The 21743-nt window shown below is 44.5% G+C and overlaps 1 protein-coding gene across 1 annotated transcript in view; it reads right to left on the bottom strand.

The window, feature by feature from the left end:
- Positions 1 to 1313: 1313 nt before the first annotated feature.
- Positions 1314 to 21743, bottom strand: part of plppr1 (phospholipid phosphatase related 1) — a 45095-nt gene continuing 24665 nt past the window's right edge. The window contains 2 exon segments of the mRNA XM_071546198.1: positions 1314 to 1346; positions 5852 to 5983. Coding sequence (XP_071402299.1) covers positions 1314 to 1346; positions 5852 to 5983 — 165 coding nt within the window.

Below are 21743 nucleotides of genomic sequence, written 5' to 3'. Positions count from 1 at the left end.
TAAAGAAAAAGACGATCATAGTCACAATGATAATTATAAGAGTATAATACAAATCATGAATATCTATAAAACATCTTGACTTCTCTCTTCATGCTGGGCGTTTCGTCCAATAGGAAATGGAGTCACAACATCGCATCACAATCCACTGGTGGGTTGAGGAGTGGGGGGGAGGAAAGAAGGAGGAAAAGTGAAGCAGGAGTCATTGGCCTGGTTTCTCTTACAGCCAATTATGTCATTCAGTATCCCTCTAAACAGCATTTCTGTGATTTTTATTTTTTTTTCTCCCACATCTTTTTATAAAGAGATATTATTTTCCACTGGGACTGCAGTCAGACGGGTTAAGTCTTCAGATAGACCCGGCACAGGCTAGCCCCAATTGACCTTTCCGCAGAGAAATGCCCATTAACATCACAGGGAATCAGGAAATTGGGGTGAAATACACTCACAGTGACAATTTCCACCCATCACATTTCCATACAACATGGCTGATAAGATGGCACTCTGCTGTCGCCAAACCCCATTTTCTGACTCTGATGATGATGATGTCCCTGACTCTTCCTTATCATTTCCTCCAAAGGGCAAAGGGGTTTGTCCTCCAAAACACCTAAACTGATACCAAAACATATCCAGGTTTACAGCAGGCAAACAGGTCCAAATGGATCGTAATAATCATACAGATTAACAAAAAATCTTTACAAAATACGACCTGACACGGTCAGTTAATGTACAGAAAATGAGAATAAAAAGAAGGATCGAGTCTTTTTCTTCTGTACAAATGACAAACATCACAGAACAACAACATCAATATTTTTCTATAGTAGCTTTTCAGACTGAGGGAACAGATGTGGTGATCAAACAGGCAAGTCACCTGACAGGATGTGATGCAAAACAGTGTGAGTCAGCTGACAGGAAGTGTGCAGATGTAACACCGTCAGGATAGGCTACAGCACTCGCTCATACAAAATGTACAAAACACCGTCCTCTAACTACAAACATCACACCTTGGAGGAAAAAAAGTCCCATGTTTCAAATGGTTTCAAATGTCTGAAAAACAATCTGTGCTTAAGTTTGCCTTGTGTTTCTGTTTTTTTTTTAAGACTGATGCGATCCAGGTGCCTTGGCAGGTTGTATTGAGCATAGCCCAACGAGTTGAAAACCATTACAAACATGGTGTGTTTTGGCCCCCAGGTGAATTAGACAGATACATCAGGAGTGTGTTGGTTAAGCATTCGGAGCCACGCCGCACTGCGTCCTCGTCATTGTGTCTGGAAGTGCTGTGGAGACGCAAACGTGACCCGGTGCTGCCCCCTTAGTCATGTGACCTCCGTCATTGACGCCGAGTGGTTCTGAAAAGAGAGGTGGAGGGAGGGAGGGATGGAGGCGGAGGTGGAAAGATTGAGAGAGAGAGAGAGAAAATTTAAAACAAAAAAAACAGAGAGACAAGAGAGAGAAAAATGGAAGGGGACAGGAGAGTGAAAAAGCATGAAAATGGAAAGAAGAGGTAGAAGAAATCTTTGTCAACCAGTGTCAGGATTGCTCTGTGTAAGGTTGTGTGTGTGTGTGTGTGTGTGTGTGTGTGTGTGTGTGTGTGTGTGTGTGTGTGTGTGCGCGCGTGTGTGTGTCTGTGTGTGTGTGTGTGTGTGTGTGTGTGTACCAGTTAAACTGGAAGGGAAAAAGTACAGTCAAGGTTAAGATTTGAATGCACAGACATTTTCTCTGTGTGCTCTTGATTGAAAGAAGCAATGTGTGTGTGAGAGATAACAAAGACACCAGGAAAGAAAAAGACTTTGGCTCAGGTCTTCTCTCTTTCTCTCTTCTCTTTCTCTGTCTCTCTCTCTCTACCTCCCATGCAGTATTGATTATTGATCCCACAACTCTCATCAAGTGTGAGACAAAGTGCCGAGATGCCGTCTGTAAATTTCTGTTAGTCTAACCTTTTACGTTTCCTCTCTCTGTGATTCGTGAGACTCACTGAGAGAGTGAGAGAGAGAGAGAGAGAGAGAGAGAGAGAGAGAGAGAGAGAGAGAGAGTGAGAGAGAGAGAGCATGCATGTATGTGTGTGTGTGTGTGGGGGGGGGGGGGGGTCCTACATGGCAGCATGGCTGTATGTCCTTTTGCACGTGTGTGCCATTATTTCTGTGTTAAGAAAGAAAGAAAGAAAGAAAGAAAGAAAGAAAGAAAGAAAGAAAGGCAAAGAAAGAAAGAAAAAGAAAGAAAGAAAGAAAGAAAGGCAAAGAAAGAAAGAAAGAAAGAAAGGCAAAGAAAGAAAGAAAGAGGAAGAAAGACAGAGAGAAAGAAAGAAAGAAAGAAAGGCAAAGAAAGACAGAAAGACAGAGAGAAAGAAAGAAAGAAAGAAAGAAAGAAAGAAAGAAAGAAAGAAAGGCAAAGAAAAAATAAAGGCAAAGAAAGACAGAAAGACAGAGAGAAAGAAAGACAGAGAGAAAGAAAGAAAGAAAGAAAGAAAGAAAGAAAGGTACATTGTAAACCAAAGACGGCAACATGTTGCTCTCAGCTCATAAGCAACTTAATTCATGTTTCTTATGCGCATTTAAAGCTGCACTAGGCAACTTCACATGCTGGCGGCTCCAAATGGAAAATGTTTGGAAAATTTGTACTTCAATACCCAGAAATCCTGTGCAGTGAGGTCAGTAAACGTCACACAGCAGCTCATGTTCACCAACCGGGCCAGTAGAGCTGGGTATCGTTAGGATTTTACCCATTCTGCTGCCATTTTCAATTCTTCTTATCAATCTGATTCTTTATCAATTCCCTTATTGATTCCTACTTTTCAGGGGTAAAAGACTACATACAGCTTTAGCGGAGTTAACTTTGTTTTATTACTCAACACAGACATTGCTGTGTAGAGTTACTTTTGTCTGAGAAGTAAACAGCTAAGAGACATCTGGCGTAACGCCTTACTTCAGAGAACACAATACAAGTAATTTGAGGTCAACATCACTGAATAAAAACAAAATATTTACCACTGTATTTATCGCTTTATTGGGTCGTTCAGACGCACTCTGATCTTAAAATACAATATTTCTGACGGCACTTGAAGGCAGCATCTGCTTGCTGTGCGGAAAATCTAGGAAATAATGAGGTAAATATTGGACTTTTGGACCCACAGTGTAATCATTTGGCTTCAGGACACTTACTATGGATTATTCTGCAGAGCTGTTTGGAGGAATATTATGGCTTTTTTATTTGCTGTTTTTGGAACTCTAAAGAAATGGTCTCCAGCAACTTCTGTTGTTTTGAAAAAGGCTGTCATGGAGCTGATAGAAAACTAGCTGTGTGTTATATGGACATACAAAGTTCACTGGTGTTTCCACTGACATGAGGGTGAGTTGTCAAATTAGGTTATTGTTTGCCGCTGACAGCAAACCGAAGGAGTCGAAAAGGTTGTTGCACAGCTATTTGAGAACCATCCAGCTGTTCAACATTCTTAATGAGCAATTAGAGGAATCATTAGTGCTGCTGCTTATTGATTCTGGTGACTTTGGCAATTTGGAACCGGTTCTTGATACCCAGCCATACGGGCCGGTCTGTGATGCTTTATACCAAAGAAACCAAAGAGACGAGAGAGGAGAAGATCTAACGTTGGTGAGTCTCTCTCTGGACGGAGAGCGCTGCTCACTGCTATTTAGGAGACAGTTTGGATTTCACTCTCTTCCTGTGGATTCATCTCTTCCTGTGGAGGAGGAGAGACCAAACCTGACAGCAGAGCTTCATTTGGGCAAATGAGGTGAATCTGCAGCATCTCAATCAGTGAGAATGGGACGCTCTTCTATGCTGCAGCCCCACTTTGTGATTTAGACAGGTGTGTTTTTGTATAAAAATCCTGCCTATTGCAGCTTTAAAGGAATAGTTCACCCAAAAATGAAAATTCTGTCATCATCTCCTCCCCCTCATGCCAGTTGAAACACAGGTGAAGTTTGTCCATATAACACACAGGGAGGCTGCCAGCACAACTCCATAGCAGCCTTCTCCAAAACAACTGAAGTCAGTGGGGACCAGTTCTTCAGAGTTCCAAAAAGACCTACAGTATATTTACACCATCATTTAGTGCAAATCTTAACTACAGCTGATTGATTTGCAACAAATAATGGTGTATAGGTCTTTCTATTCACAGTGTGATTGTTTGGCTGTTTTTGTTTTGGAGCTCTAAAGAACAGGTCCCCATTGACTTCAGTTGTTTTGGAGAAGGCTGCTACCAAGTTGTGCTGGCAGCCTCCCTGTGTGTTATATGGACTAACAAATTTCACCTGTGTTTCATTTGGCATGAGGGGGAGTAGATGATGACAGAATTTTTTTCATTTTTGGGTGAACTATTCCTTTAAGCTACTGATAATATGAACAACTAGAAATACTAGAGCGGATGACAGCAAAAGCTGGATAGATTTCATGCTGATACATAAACATAGTAGCAGCAACACTTCAGACTTTTAAACCTACAGTGCCCCCAGGCAGCTGAACAGCCGTACACACACATCCACACACACACACACACACACACACACACACACACACACACACACCACACACGCACGGCTAAGCCTCAACTTTTTCTTACTCAGTTTTACTCAATCAGGCATTTCCTAGCATTCATCCCGCTGTCAGCTCGGCCATGTCGGGAACAAAACTGCTCCAGAGCGAGGAGGGATCATGGTGGAGCATGATGTTAAAGCTTTAAATCCAGAACGTGGCTCTTGATATGAGACACGAGGCTTAACAGCAGCTCAGAGAGAGATGTTGGAATCTCTTATGGAGGAATAGGAAGCATTAAGATGATGAATAGACGATTATTTAGAAGACAATGACAGCTTTTTGATTGGGGGCTGTGGAAATTGCTTTAAGGCCAACAGATTTCTGATTTCTGGGTCAGTGGGCAAAAAATATGAACCCCGGTCCCTTATGTGGACAACACCTACATACAGTATATTATAGGATATACATTTTTAAAATAATGCCCATGCAGTATTGATTATTGATCCCACAACTCTCATCAAGTGTGAGACAAAGTGCCGAAATTCCTGTTAGTCTAATCCTTTACTTTTCCTCTCTCTGTGATTCGTGAGACTCACCGAGAGAGAGAGAGAGGGAGAGAGAGAGAGAGAGGGAGAGAGAGAGAGAGAGAGAGAGAGAGAGATAGAGAGAGAGAGAGAGAGTGTGTGTGTGTGTGTGTGTGTGTGTGTGTGTGTGTGTGTGTGTGTGTGTGTGTGTGTGTGTGTGTGTGTGTGTGTGTGTGTGTGTGTGTGTGTGTGTGTTTGGGGGGGGTCCTACATGGCAACATGGCTGTATGTCCTTTTGAACGTGTGTGTCATTATTTCTGTGTTTAGATAAAAAGAAAGAAAGAAAGAAAGAAAGAAAGAAAGAAAAAGAAACAAGAAAGAAAGACAAAGAAAGGAAGGAAGGAAGAAAGAAAGACAAAGAAAGAAAGACAAAGAAAGACAGAAAGATAGAAAGACAGAAATAACTTAATTCATGTTTCCTTTGCACATTTAAAGCTCCAAATGGAACAGAGAGGAAAATGTTTGAAAAATCTGATGAATGCATACATTTTTAAATAATGCTCACATAGGTTCATGTGTACTGACCTGATCTATACAAATTAAACTTATTAAATGTATTTTATTAATTTAAGCAATATAAGCATAATATAAACACATAATTTTACACATATTATGACTGTAATATTTGATCTGAACAGTGTAAGAGTGTCTGAGGGAGGATTTTACTTGGAGGGAGCTCTGTCTATAGAGGAGGGAAGATAATGTGCATCTTAAGAGTTTTGGGGTTCAGGGGTTCAGGGGTTCCAGGTCAGGTGTTGGGGTGTGGGGGTTCTGGGTACCTGTGCACTGAGGGTCTCCAGGGGGCTCTCCACACGGGGGAACGTCATCAGAGGCAGACCGCGGTAGTCTTCGGTCTTCTGTTTAGCTGCCGCACTGTGGACGCCTTTGAAGTTGTTTACGACACATATACCCTGGAAAGTAAACAACAACAGGGAGACATTAACATCAGGGTGGCAGGTTGGCCTTGAGAGACACAGGCTGACTACTAACCAAACCGTTACTGTTTTGATCTTTCACTGTGATTGGACGCTGGCTGAACTGCCCATGAATCCCAAATCGGTTTATAGTTGCGCTGCATATAGGAGGATATGTGCAGAGTCGGAAAGTAACTAAGTACATTTACTACAGTACAGTTTTGAGGTTCTGGCACTTTACTTGAGTGTTTCCATTTTGTGACACTTTCTACTTTTCCTCCACTACATTTATCTGCCGGCTAGAGTTACTTTGCAGAATAAGGTTTTACATGCAAAACATACGATAAGCTCATAAAATATGTTGCATGGTTAAGAGTTTAAACTCCCCAACAGTACATGGAGCAGTTAGACCGACAACATTAAAATACTTCTTACAGGTTAATGCTTCAATAATTTAACTCTCGGAAAGAATGAGGACTTTTACTTTTGATACTTACAATTTTTTACTTCTATATTTTTACTTAACTTTTACTTTTAATGAAGTATTTTTCCATTATGGTATGGCTACCTTTACTTAAATTAAGGATTATGAGTACTTTTTCCACCACTGGATATGTGTATGTGTGTGTGTATGTGTGTGTGTGTGTGTGTGTGTGTGTGTGTCCAGGAGAGCTACTGTATGCTTTCAACTGCCTATTACTTGACAGAGTAGTTTCTTCTTCACAATGCCAATGCATTTTCTACAGATACGCATCCATGTAACATGAGTATAATACCATTGTAAAAAGGGAATTCAGCTGAATTTCTGAATTCAAATGTATTTTCTTATGTCTTCACTCACTTTGGATTAATGAAAATTCACTGCTGTCCCTTACAGCTAGAAATAAGAAAGATCAATCTGCCCGGCAAGCTGCAATGTCACTCAGGTATAAAGCTGCACTGAGAATGGCTTCAGGGCACCCAGGGGGATTTTTTGGGGAGATACGGCTATATTTTCTGGTTCTGAACAGTTATCGCCGTAATATAAAGTTTATGTGGATGTAAAAGCTCAATCAAACATTGTGTGAGTCCACAAAAGTCAGTCATCAATTAACAGTCAGTGGAGATGCTCCAGGCTGTACATCTTCATGGCATGGTGCCGCGGCCTGGCAGACACACTGCGCTGCTGCTCTGTTTCTTCATTTACATTTCTGTTAATATTCTTGTTACTTGTGAATTGAGTTTTTTTTCCATTAGTCGGGATTTGTCAGCATTCGAGCATTAGGGACCCCGCCATGCCTGCCTGCTGCCTGCTTTAACCCCGCATTCCTGAACTCTTCCAAGGACTTGCTAATCAGACAAGATGGCCCCGGGGGGGGGGGATTCGTCCCCCAAGCCCGCCGTGCCCCGAGGCAGAAGCAGAGGAGGAAATGTGCTGCAGCCATTCACTGCTGGAGGAGGCCAAAGGTTTCTGTGTGGGTTTTGCTTCTCCAGCGCTCGCTCCCTGACCAAACAACATGAATGAATTACAGCTGCTGAACCAGGAACCTAACAACGACTTCTCCACCATCACAGTTTTTTATGTTTTTGTTTTTTTTTCTTTTCTGGGAAACAACTACCAGCTGATTTGGGCTGCAGACTGCAGTGCAGAACTCAAGGACAAATCACAAAGAGAAAATTTGCAAATTGCTGCTCAAGTCTGATTTTTTTGGATGACTTATGTATTCTGGGATGTACCTACAACTCTCCTGCTTGATTCAAACATATTTCAGTTACAGTATGAGCCTTGAAGCATCTCCCCAAACACCAATCAAGCCAGCTACTTGTCTTTCTTTCCATTGTTGTGTCTCGTTGTCCTCCATGTTGACGGTGGCTCAGCCTAGCTGCCGCGGACGCTAAAATGATCTACTGCCTCGGGCGAATGGCGTAAGATTTCCTTGTTGTCATGGCAACGCCGTCAGAGTCCGATTTGAGCTTTCAACTACGAGTCGCATGTAGGTCGCATGACTTGGGATCTGATCTTGTCGCACACTGTATATCCACGTGGTCCAGTCCAGTGGGAGTTGAGAAAATGTGATTCCATGCAGCTTTTTGTGGTTCACACTAATTAGAAAACGTCAGATCTGTGTCACATGTGAGGGGAAAAAATCTGAATCGGTTTCAGCTGTAGCGTGAATGTAGCCTATAAATGTGTCATTTATACGGTAGGTTTACTTTACTGTAAACCTGGAATTAAGAGATTAAGGGCACATTCTCACCTAATAGTTTTTAGGACACCCCACACACTGATTACTAAGCCTGACTATGGACACGGATTGTGCAATATTGGGAATTTTTAATGGCACTGTGCAATATTTTTCATGATGACTATGTAATATAACCCATGACTTAATGCTACCAGTGACAACTTGCACTCTTTATACATGACTTTGAGTTTAATTCTTTTCTATTCTTATTATTTTGTTTTTGTATTTTATGTCTAAAAACTGTCTTGAAAGTGTGTCTCTTACTATGTCAGCGTCTGCACTATGTTTTTATGTTTTTATGTTGCACCAGAGAGACTGGCGAACAAGACTTTTTGTTATACTGGACTGGTATAATGACAATAAATTGAATTGAATTGAATTGAACATGAACTGCATTACATTATTTACCACCTGGATGTCACAGATGCAGGTGGTAAATAATGTACTGATACATATGTTCCAAATAAGATACGCAGCCATCTGATACTGATATCAGTGAAGAGGGACGCAGTGTTATCATGACCTGTAAACAACTGCTTTACAACGAAGATGAGAGAGGTTCAGGCTACAGCTTGTAATCAGTTTGACAACTGAGGAGATGAAAAACGTCTGTACACTGTTCCTGACAACAACAAATCATATACAGTAAGTCCTCGACGTGCAACGTTTTGTCTGAATGGTTTTCTCACTTAAAGCGATCCGCTCCAGGTTCAGGTGGAAACGTTTTGAGTCCGGCTCTCTCAGGCGGGCCGGGAGGCGGCTGGTTGGTCCGCAGCAGAGTTAGAGTTCGGTTAGGCCGCTCTCAGCTGCCCGAGCGAAAAGAACCAGGAGGGCAAACACTCCAGAGTTTGATTCAGCCGCTCCAAACACAGCAGGTGTGACAGCACCTTTAGTCTGCAAGACGTTTTAGATGCCGAGGGAATTTCCTTCACCCACAGTTGCTCATGTCTACCGGGCGAATCTGACAAAGGACGAGGCGGTCAACACGGACCTACACTTTGCCTTGGATCATGTGATCATCTCTGTCTCTGATGTCAGGATCCTGTTTGTTCACTTCTGCTCCGTGTTCATACCATTATCCTGGATTTGCTCCATGACCGACTGCTTAACATTGCTCACTCAGTGGTGGTGGTCATGGTGGAGCTCAGACCTCTTGAAAGATTGAAGACAGTTACGCCTGAACTACACAGCATCCTTAACGTTTGTGTATCCAACCTTGTTGTGGCCCAGCTGCAGCACTTTAAGCTTAATGCTTACGGCATTTTAAGCTGCTACACCAGGTCCGTTCTTGTTCTGCTGCAGTCTGCTGGTTGTGTTGAGCCTATCTACATCTTAAACACAATGAACACAATTATCTAGTTTGTAAGATGTACAGTGAACATTTATGTACCATATAGGAGTATTTATGTCACTTTTTTGACAAGTGGGTTTAAAAACCCACTTATGTTTTATGGCATTTTAGTTAATTTTACTCTATTTGTGGTTTTATAATGTTAATAGTTTGTATGGCTTTTAGTTTGTTTTATTCTCTTTGCATTTTAAATGTGTCTGTTTTTATTGTAAAGCACTTTGTAACTGTGTTTTGAAAAGTGCTATATAAATAAAGTTATTATTATTATTAGTAGTTTAGGTATACTATTGCCAGCTATCCATGGATAACCTCATCTCCAGCATTTATTTAACAGACATTGGTTCATGTATCCTCTCTAACTGACATGGTGATAAATGACTACAGTAAGCAAAATCTTGGCATTTCTATACATTTATATGGCCAAAATACAGAACAGACAGATGCGTAGTCCGTCAGAAATAGAAGCCTTGCGTATCTCCAGAGTTGCAGGTCTGATCCGGCTCCATTTCAGATGACATTTCCGACACAAACGGACAGAACAGAAATGCATCCGGTGTAGTTAAGCCGGTAGTGTTGGTGGGACCGCTCCCAGCAGACCTCTCTGTGAGCACAGGTGCACCACAGAGGATTTGTGCTCTACCCATTTTCTACTCTCTGTGCACCAGTTAATTGTTTTTTAATTTTATTTTATTTAGCCTTTATTTAACCAGGAGTGGAGTCTCATTGAGATTAAAAATCTCTTTTTCAAGAGTGTCCGGGCCAAGACAGGCAGCAGCACAGTTACACGGTTGCAGATGTTGCACTCATGAACCTCAAGACTGGACTCAGAGTGGCATATTTTGTAAATGGTGTTTATTCTGCAAAATAATTATAAATGCAAAATGAGTCGGCTGGCACGGCTGGTACATACAGTTGTTTCTGCTGATAATCGCCAACTGACAAACAAATACTGTACAAATCATTGTGATTACTAATACAAAATAATGATCAAAATAATCAACATCAATAGAAAATTATAATTAAGCTACATTAGATTAATAATTCTTAATCACACTACTATCTATTCCAAGCATTCTGTAATGTACTAACCTTTCTACAAATCATAAGTAATGTGTTTCTACACTTTCATTCACAAAACTGATTAAACTATATGTACAACTGGCATCTGCCTTGGTGCGCCGTTGCCATGGCGACTGTAAACGCTACTACTACAGCTGATGTTACTGCTAGCCACCGCAAGTCAAAACACACCCACATTCCGGCTCCCCTTCAAGGTAAAACATCTACAATATAACATACACACTCCCAAACAAACAACACATGTATGTGAGTTATCACAACCTAACAGGTAACTGTAAATATTGCAAAATGGTTAAAATGACCGTTATAGTCGCGGTAGCGAACTAACGTTAGTTATCAATGTAGATTACCCCAAAAATACACGGACAACCAAGAACAGAAACAATAGCTCCGCTAGCTCACACACATTATAGTGGACGCATTTAAGTGCTCGGTGGCACTTGACTCACCTGCAAAATAATTATAAATGCAAAATGAGTCGGCTGGCACGGCTGGTACATACAGTTGTTTCTGCTGATAATCGCCAACTGAAGGACCAGCGCGAGCTCACGGCACCTGCCTGCGTTCTAAATTCTAAGACTAACTGCCTTCCCCAAGTAAACTGCTGAAGCAGAGATAAATATAAATCAGAGGATTTCAACATGCCACACTCTCCCCCACATTTCAAAATGTCTCCTGACATTTGACACCTTTAAGATTTTCAACAATATGTCTGTACTTACTTACTACAACTTTAACTTTGGGTTACACAGTTACTTTAAACACACTCGTACTGCAGCTTTAAGTGTGAGGTCCCCTCCTTTAAAGGACTGGTAAATTTGTAACTCACTGTAACCATGCAAAAGTAAACAGGTCTCAATATTTACGGCCAACAATATACAATTCTGTTTACACACACAATACATACGACAGACTCAATTGAACTACTGGTGGAGTTAAGGCAACATGGAAGGCAGATAAAACAAGGTCAACATCTTCAGGGTTCATTAGAAAAAAACAAACAAAAAAAAACACATACACATAGGCACTTAAAACTACAGTGTCTATAACTACCAAGGCCTCCAAGGCGTTAAGGGAGCTTTGGGGCTGAACAGGTGGGGCATAACATTAATGTCCGCCATATTAATGTCCCTATAAGTAGGTACACCCAGAGTGGTGTAGGTCAGTTTCTGAGGCTGGTGTCTGTTCCTTCGTGGGTACAGGTGGGGTGAGGGTGACACGGCACTGTCTTCAACTTCCGTGGAGGACAGGTGTTGTCGGACCTGTGCCTCCCTTGTGTGTCCCTCCAACCCCACACTGTCCGCACCGGTGTAGTGTAGTGTGGGTGTGTTACGTTCAGGGACATGACAGACTGTGGGGATTGGGTGTGGGGTTTCAGGAGCAGGTAAATGGGGAAGGGGTGCAGGAGCAGATGAGTGGTGCAGGTGTGGGATTTCAGGAGCAGGTAAGTGGGGAAGGGGTGCAGGAGCAGATGAGTGGTGCAGGTGTGGGATTTCAGGAGCAGGTAAGTGGGGAAGGGGTGCAGGAGCAGGCGAGTGGGGCAGGGGTCCAGGAGTAGGGGGCTCAGATGAAAGGGGCTCTGGAGCAGTGAAGAGGGGCTGAGAGGGGTGAGGTTCAAAGGGCTCTGCCTCTGGATCCAACAAAAACTCCTCTTCTCTCTGGGTGACTGTTTTACGACTCCGCAAGGGGTATCTGAGTTCATAGTCACATTCTGAGTCACTTTCACTTTGTTCCGCCTGCCTTTTTGTGAGGGGGGGATGTGTTTGTCTCTCTCTGTTTGATTGTCTCTTTGTTTTCTTTTTAGGACACACATCAGGGACTGCAGACTCAACTGGTTCCTCCACAGGTAAGTAGTCACAGGGTAAGAGAAGGTTACGATGCAGCACTCTCTTGCTGCTTTTCCCATTTTCAGCTGTGACCTCGTAGACAGGGCTATCAGGAGTCTTTCTCTGGATGACAATGTGCACCTTGTCCTCCCAGTAGGATCTGAGTTTTCCAGGTCCTCCACGCTCAGACAAGTTTCTGACCAGGACTCTGTCTCCAGGTTGCAACTCATGACCATATGTTTTCTTGTCATAGTGCACCTTTCCTCGAGCCGCCTCCCTGGTTGCTGTGTGACTGGCAATGGAATAGGCCTCTCTCATTCTTCTTTGCCAGTTTGCCACATAGTCCTCATGCCCTTTATGTTTGTCGCTGACACCCAGGTTGAACAAGAGGTCGATGGGGAGCCTGGGTGATCTGCCGAACAGGAGGAAGTAGGGGGAATAGCCAGTCGCCTCTGAGCGGGTGGAGTTATAGGCATGAACAACTTTAGGCACAGAGGTCTTCCAGTCTGCCTTCTCTTCCTCTGTCAGGGTCCTCAACATGCTCAGCAGGGTCCTGTTGAACCTCTCTGCTTGACCATTCCCCTCCGGATGATATGGGCTGGTATGGGACCCTCGTATACCACTCAGTTCTTTCAACCTCCCAAGGAGTCGGTTATTAAACTCCTTTCCCATGTCATGGTGGATTTTACATGGGAAGCCAAATCGGAGGATGAAGTCGTTGAATAGTCTATCTGCAACAGTTTTAGCCTCCTTGTTTTTAGTGGGGTAGGCCTGTGCAAATCGGGTGAAGTGGTCCATTACAACCAGGATGTACTCGAATCCCTGTTTACAGGTCTCCAGGTGGAGGAAGTCGATGGAGACCATCTCAAATGGGTAGGTGGTCTTAATAGATTCGAGTGGGGCTCTCATTTGTCTCTGTGGCTTTTTCTTCTTGAGGCACTCACATTTCTTGGTGACGAAATGTTCGACATCGACGTGCATCCTCGGCCAGAAGAATCTGTCTCTGATGAGGCTCAGTGTTCTCTCCACTCCTAAATGTCCCATTTTCTGATGCAGCTCATGGAAGACGAGGGGATGGAAAACTCTGGGCAGGACAAGTTGGTCCTTCTCCACTGCTCTTCTGTGTAGTACTCCTTCACTATTGAGATATAGCTTCGGCCACTGCCTTAATAGGACGCAAACATCAGAGTCTTCAGCGTTCAGCTCATGTCTCGAGGGCCTCTGGTTACGGCTGAGGTACAAGAGAGCTCTGCCAACAACTGGATCTTTCTCCTGGGCCTCCCTGAGCTCCTCAGGGGTGAGAGGAGAACCTAAGGCATTGGAGGGGGCATCGTGGACTAGACTCAGTGCTTGGACACACACACTCTCCCAGGTAGGTTTCTCTCTCCCCACAGTGACTCCAGTCATGGTGGCGCTGATGGTGTTTGGGCGAATCTCCTCTGTGCACTGACTCATGAAGCTGTTGATATCCAGGGGCATGCGTGATAAACCATCTGCATCTGCGTTGGACTTGCCAGGCCGGTATTTGATGGTGAAGTTAAAGTCGGCCAGCTCTGCTACCCAGCGATGACCAGTAGCGTTCAGCTTTGCAGTAGTGAGGACATAGGTGAGGGGGTTGTTGTCGGTGTACACAACAAAGGATGGGGCATGATACAGGTAGTCTCTGAATCTCTCACAGATGGCCCACTTCATGGCCAGGAACTCCAACTTGCCTGAGTGCATGTGGTAGTTTTTCTCAGGAGGTGTGAGAGTCCTGGAGCCATAGGCGATGACAGCCATCTTCCCGCCTTGTCTCTGATACAGGACAGCTCCAAGTCCATCCTGTGAAGCATCACAGTGTAGGACCAAGGGCTGTGTCATGTCTGGGTAACCCAGAATAGGAGGAGAGGACAGGCAGTCTATCAGCTGATCCAAGATGGACTGGTGGAGCTGTGTCCAGTTGATAGGGGTGCGGGAGGGCTTTTGGCTGGAATTCTTGGCTGATCTCTTCCTTCTTCCCTTGACTACTGTGGCTGGCGGTGGATTGGGTGGGTCTGAGCCTGATGTGTCTGAGGAGAGGAGGGCATACAGGGGCTTTGCGACCTTTGAGAAGTCCTTTATGTATGATCTATAATATGAGACAAAACCCAGGACCCTGTCTCAAAAACCCTGTCTCAGCTCTCCTACAGTGGCTGGTTTCCTCTCCTTGAGTGCCTGGACGGGAGCTAAGTCCTTAGGGTCCATAGTATAACCCTCTCCACTGACCATTTTCCCCAGGAACCTGACATTTCTCTTGAAAAGCTCACACTTGCGGGGGGTGAGCTTAACGCCATGCTGCTTGTACCTCTTTAACACCATTCTCACATGCTCCAGGTGGTCTTCAAAGGTGGAGCTATGTACAAGGTTATCATCAAGGTACGGCTGACATATTGTGTCCCTGAGACCTGACAAGCATTCCTCCATGCTCCTCTGGAACTCAGCAGGGGCGGAGCTAAGGCCAAAGGGAATCCTTGTCCACTGATAGAGGCCCCACGGGGTGATGAAGGCAGTTAGTGGGCGGCTTCCGGGATCCAGGAACCCTTGGTGGTAGGCTTTTCCTTGATCGAGGACGGAGAACCATGAACTGCCACTCAGGGAGTCCAGCATGTCCTGTATACGGGGGATGGGATGACGGTCCGGCACTGATTTACTGTTCAACTCCCTGTAGTCACAACACAAGCGAAGGCTTCCATCCTTCTTTCTCACGCACACCACAGGAGAGGAGTATGGGGACCTAGAGGGGGTGATCCAACCTTTGTTCAGCAGGTCCTGGAGATACTCCTTCACCTCTGCATGGAGCGGCTTAGGGATGGAGATGTATGTCTTCTGGACAGGAGTGGGATCACTGAGTGTGATGTGCATGCTCAGTGTCGGTATACTGCCAATATCATTCTCATCATATGCAAATGCCTCACACTCCTCATGCAAGATCTCTCTCACTGCTTCCCTTTGGTGCTCAGACAGGTGTTCCAGGCCAACAGGAGGGTGCCACTTTGGTCTGTGTGCTTCGCCAGGGCTGATATTTTCTCCCTCTCTCTGTGTTCCTGTGCTCACAGGGTTCATGCTGACTGCAGAACAGGTGGCATGGTGGGTGGAAGTTGAGACTGAGGCTTCAGGCTGGTCGGGAGAGAGTGTGGCAGCATACACAGCTTTTACTGTATCAAGGTGGCCAAGGATGGTGCGCTGGTCCAGTAAAATGGGGTGGTTAGTGGTGTTGGCAATGGGGATGTTGATAGAAGCCCTTTTTCTCCCAATATCGGTCTTTACCAGGCCCTCAGTCACTTCCAGGCCTTCCGGTAGTGGGTGCAGGTCACTGGGGGTGAAGAGGACTTCTTGACCTCTGAACATGGCTCCCAGACGGGCTGGCACAGAGATGGTTGTCACCTCGTTGGCAGACAAGTGGACTCTTCTGCGGCCCGTTGTCACCAGTCCAACACTTTCACGTAGGTCTGGGGTCTGGATGAGTTTCACCACCATCCTGGCTATCCTGGGTCTGATGGAGAAGGTAGCACTGACAGTCTGGATAGTTGTAGGGTCTACTCTGGAATCAGGGCTCTGAGCTTTAACCACCTCCTCGATAACATTGTACCCTATTATAGGTCTCTCTGCCACACAGGGGTCATCCGACACAAGGATGGGGACAGCGAGGGCATCTGTTTCTCTCTCCTTATTGCACAGCTTAAACTCCACTTCAACCCAGCCACTGAAAGGAATTTCAGTCTGGTTAGCTGCTAACCCGGACAATGTCTCTGGTCCCAGGAGTTCTTTAATGGGCCTGAGGACGGTGTGCGGGAGATGTTCAGCCCTCCAGGCCTCATTGATGACAGTGGCCTGTGCTCCACTGTCCCACAGAGCTTCCACTGCAACGCCATCTATCCTGCAGTTCACCAGACACTGTTTCCCGATGAGGCTCACTAACTTGGTCTTTCGGTGCGGCTTGATATAGTTGACATGCAGGGGTTTCGGTGCAGATGTGGAGGGGTAAATGCTTGTGAGCTGTGGTTTTCTCTCGCGTGGGTTAATGTCTCTTGGCGCTATCTCTCTGTCTCTTGCAGGGTTATGGTGGGACCTGGGGTCTGGAGCTACTGATGGTCCCCTCTCAGCAGCCCATTCACGTTTCCCATCTGCCTTAGCCTCCTACACCCGCGGGAGACATGGCCAGACTCCCCACAGCGGAAACAGTGGTCACAGTGATCTCCTCTATGTGCCTGCTGACATGCTGTGCAACCCCTGGGTCTCTGCCTGGTCTCTGGCCTCACTCTCGCTGCCGGCTGGCAGGTGGTTGGCTGGTAGGTGTTTTGGTGAGAGGTGGGTGGTCTCTGTGAGTGCTGGGTGGTGGCTCCCATGGCTGCCAGGAACACTTGCCTCATCTCATAGACATCAGCCTTGAGCTGCTCCAACATTAGATGGGTGGCAGAGTCCTGAGCTTGAGCTTCCTTTGGCTGAGGCTGTGACACCTTTGCTGTCACTGGGGCGGGGCTTTTCACTGCTGGTGGAGCTGTACTGGGAGCCTCTGCCTGTATCTCACACATACGGGCTTCCCTACCATTGGTAGATTTTCTCAACTTCTTCTGCCTCTCTCCCTCCAGACTGGCAGCCTCACTCACCTTATCGATTAGTGTCTCATCTCTCACTGTGACGTCAGTCAGGAAGGGCCTCACCTGGAATTTTATTGAGTCACTCAGAAGACCTGTCTCGATCGCCCGGAGAAACTTTCTCTGCACTAATTCTGGGTCATAGTAGTCATCTGCCTCTCCATCATTTGACTTCCACAGTAGCCTTTCTTTCAGCTCGATGGCACGGAACAGAAAGGTCTGAGCAGACTCCTTGGGCTCCTGTGAGATGTTAATTAGCTTGTGGTAGATGTCGGAGGTGCTCTCTTCCTTGTAGTGCCCCTTCAGGATGGTTTTAAGGGTGGAGAGAGTTAAATTGCTCTTGATTTCAAGCATGTCTCTGAGGTGGAGACCTGGGCTGACTGCTCGTATTACTGCCTCTATCACTTCTGCCTCTGAATGTCCTTTCCGGAGGCCTGCTTCAATCTGGTGGACTAGACTGGTGTAGGACAGCTTGTCTTTTTGTCCTCCTTCCCCTATCTGTCCCATGATCTTAAATTCCCTCCGGAGCATGACTTCAGGCACATGTGTATGATGAGGGGTGCTGTTTCTTACCTCCTCGGTTGGATGGTGGCTGGGGGATGAAAACCGATCATTCAGGTGATGCTCATATGCTGACGGGGCATCCTGGTGCTTGGGGCTGAAAAGGTGGCTTTGATTAGGTTCAGTGTTGCATGGCCCTCTACTCTCCTCTCTCATCTCTTCCATGTATGTGAGTAGGCCTTTCAGGTACATACACACACGTTCCTCATCACCTTCCTTTTCTCCCATCTCCTCCAGTTTGCTTTCAATGATCTTTATGAGCCCCCTCTTTGTTTTGCTGGAGAACCCCCCCTCAGCAGGCATAGCACATTTTGTGTACTCACATACTTTAATGATGAGGGAGTGGTCCAACTGGTATAGGATGGCAGTGACTTCAGTCAGTAAAGACTCCATAACTCTGTTCTTGTTATACCGTATGTGATGTTACTGTTGGTGGTGAAGATGATGGTGGTCAGAAGGTTCTGGGTCGTCTCACTGGAGTGCTACCGCTGCTGGACTGGAGCACTCCTGGCTGGCTCGCCAAAAATATGTTGCACTCATGAACCTCAAGACTGGACTCAGAGTGGCATATTTTGTAAATGGTGTTTATTCTGCAAAATAATTATAAATGCAAAATGAGTCGGCTGGCACGGCTGGTACATACAGTTGTTTCTGCTGATAATCGCCAACTGACAAACAAATACTGTACAAATCATTGTGATTACTAATACAAAATAATGATCAAAATAATCAACATCAATAGAAAATTATAATTAAGCTACATTAGATTAATAATTCTTAATCACACTACTATCTATTCCAAGCATTCTGTAATGTACTAACCTTTCTACAAATCATAAGTAATGTGTTTCTACACTTTCATTCACAAAACTGATTAAACTATATGTACAACTGGCATCTGCCTTGGTGCGCCGTTGCCATGGCGACTGTAAACGCTACTACTACAGCTGATGTTACTGCTAGCCACCGCAAGTCAAAACACACCCACATTCCGGCTCCCCTTCAAGGTAAAACATCTACAATATAACATACACACTCCCAAACAAACAACACATGTATGTGAGTTATCACAACCTAACAGGTAACTGTAAATATTGCAAAATGGTTAAAATGACCGTTATAGTCGCGGTAGCGAACTAACGTTAGTTATCAATGTAGATTACCCCAAAAATACACGGACAACCAAGAACAGAAACAATAGCTCCGCTAGCTCACACACATTATAGTGGACGCATTTAAGTGCTCGGTGGCACTTGACTCACCTGCAAAATAATTATAAATGCAAAATGAGTCGGCTGGCACGGCTGGTACATACAGTTGTTTCTGCTGATAATCGCCAACTGAAGGACCAGCGCGAGCTCACGGCACCTGCCTGCGTTCTAAATTCTAAGACTAACTGCCTTCCCCAAGTAAACTGCTGAAGCAGAGATAAATATAAATCAGAGGATTTCAACATGCCACACAGACATAAAACAAACATATAACAATTTAAAACGAAAACAAAAAACAAATTACAGAATCATAAGATATCACATTCAAAACATCTACAGCCAGATGTGCTTGCTTCCAGGTCATTTAGAAACACTTTAAATGCATCCAGTGAGTCCAGCTCCCGAAGATTCAGGTAATTCTGCAACTGATTCCAAGCAGAGGGAGCAGCAAACCTAAACGCCCTTTTTCCCAATTCAGTACGGACTTTAGGGACAATTTAGTAGGAATAAGTCCTGGGAGCGAAGACAATAACTTCCCATACTTAATGCACCGCCAGGTAGCCGCCCATGCCTGCCTAAGTTTGCAGATGACATGACCTTGGCGGGTCTGTGGGGGCGAGGCAGCCCACCCCACTTCATGGTTTGCTGATAATAACCCGGAGCTGAGCACCTTCAAAACTGCTGAGATGAGGATCGACTTTTGAAGGAACCCGCTTGTTCATATTTCCCTGGAGATCATTGACTCAATTGTATGTCAATTTTTATAGACCAATCATTGAAAGCTTATATCCTTTATTACAGAGAGGGGTACGGCCGCCGCTCCTCCTCCTCCTCCTCCTCCTCCTCCTCCTCCTCCAAGGACACGCTCCTGCATGTTGTCCACACTACGGATCGTTGGCTTTTAGCTGTCCTCCGTCAGTGAAGCGCAGGACACCAAGGTGAAGAGAAGGGCAGGAACAAGGGCCGCTAACTCTGCCAGGCAAACATCTGTCCCGACAACTTTCCTCTGAGAGGCAGCAAACATCCATTAACACTTAAAACCACCGGTCACCTCAACAGCTTCTGCAGACCTAGCGGACTTGCTCACCCTTTGCATCCCCCCGCTCTATCTGGACCCCTCCTCACCATCCAATAGAACCGCCTGTAAATCTCACTGCTGTCACTATTTATTGCCATACAATTTGTTAATATGCAGGCGGGTTTTGCCCCAGTCATGGTGCACCACTCCACTATCAGTACAAGCAGTGTTATTCAGTCCAGGCCTATGACCATGTTTAACACACAGGGATTATTTCATGCATATCAATATGTTCAGCATAACTTTGTCTTGGTACACTACTGTACCATTTATCAATAATGTACTCAGTATACCATACTATATGTCATACAGCTATAAAAATAATAATAATAATACTATAGTGCAGAATAAGGTGCTAGTAAGGGGTTTGTAATGTCTAATAATGAACAAATACACTACTAATAAGCATGTTAATAAGCAACTGGAAAACCTGCAATTTGACATTTTATTTTCTTTGCACATTTTATTTTATTTATTTATTTATTTTGTTTATTTGATAGGGACAGAGCACGCTAATAAACATCAGTATAAAAATACAAGATGTAAACATGCCGGAGTTAGTAAAAATGCTAATTTACATCCGTAGTCCCTAATTTCTTTTTTATATTTTAATTCAGTGGTTCAATAATGTTTGTTTGGTTTCTTTTTCTGCAAATTAATTCTTAAAGGCAGTAATTGAGTCTCTCCTACTAGTGAACAGTGGGGCGGGTCACCCTGCCTTCAGCATCTGCTAACTCCAAATAAATTGATTTGTACTAGTTTCAGTGGAGAGTTTTATGGTCTAAATGCTGTTTCAGAGGCTTTTTCCACCCTGCCGAGAATAAAATTCTGGGTGGAAACACTGAATAATTGTAATTCTGTGGCATGAAAATGGACAAATTGAAATACTTTGAATGTTGGCACAAAATATCTACAAATATATGTAGCGCTATTGGCCTTCAAAAACCCATATCAGTCAAATCCTGGTCCAGTTGTCCTGTGGCAGGTGTGTTAGCATGTAGTGTGAATCTCTGTATGTTCATCAATGTCTCTGCCACAGTGTCACCAAGACAAATCCCCATGCATTTACTGTGGAAAGAGTTACTGATGTTCACAAACTGGACTGTGCTTCATCACAGTAATAACATATAACCTGAGGAGTTTCCCTGTGAACACATATAAACACCTTTCATTTAAAGATTCAAACAAAAGACTAAAAAAAAAACATCTCTGCCTTCCTCTTTTCCTCAGTCTTCCCTCCCTGTCTCCTCTCCTCTCTTTTATACTCAATGCTTCGGGGCCCAGCAGCAATTACATGTAAAAAAGCCTCTGAGACCGTTAAATAAATCTTTTTTGATTTGTGGAAGATCCCCCGCACCTTCCTTCCTTCTCAGCGGGCTTTCCGCTGCAGCCCAGCAACAAGTGAAGGTTTCAGCTGTAATCTCAACCCCCACGTTTAAAAACCTCAGCATCAAATCGGCTGTTTTTCAAAGCCATTTTAATTTTCAGTGGAAGCCAGCCCCTCAGGGTTAAAGCTGTTTGAAAACAAATCACATGAGGCTGGGGAGAGTCCTGTTCATGATTTTACATTAAAGTCTGCAGGACAGGGATGTTTCTGCCTTGCTTTGATGAAGAAGTCCAGGCTGCCCAGTTTATCTCCTTGTTATACCGTTGATTCTAGCAGATAGATAACAAGATTCCTCTCCTTCCTCTCCTTCCTCTCCTCAGGACCACAGCTGAGCAGGACCAGAATTAATCAGATCGCTGGTTCACTCACCTTTCTAATTTGCATCCTCTCCTCTCCCCAAAAAACAAAATTAAATCAAACCACTA

This window comes from Centroberyx affinis, unplaced genomic scaffold (genome assembly GCF_046629955.1).
Source record: "Centroberyx affinis isolate AG114_WGS23_722 - 3 ecotype Tasmania unplaced genomic scaffold, CSIRO-AGI_Caff_v1 ptg005169l_1, whole genome shotgun sequence".
Lineage (NCBI taxonomy): Eukaryota > Metazoa > Chordata > Actinopteri > Beryciformes > Berycidae > Centroberyx > Centroberyx affinis.
The sequence above is the reverse complement of the archived record's forward strand: the minus strand, read 5'-3'. Positions and strand labels throughout refer to the sequence as shown.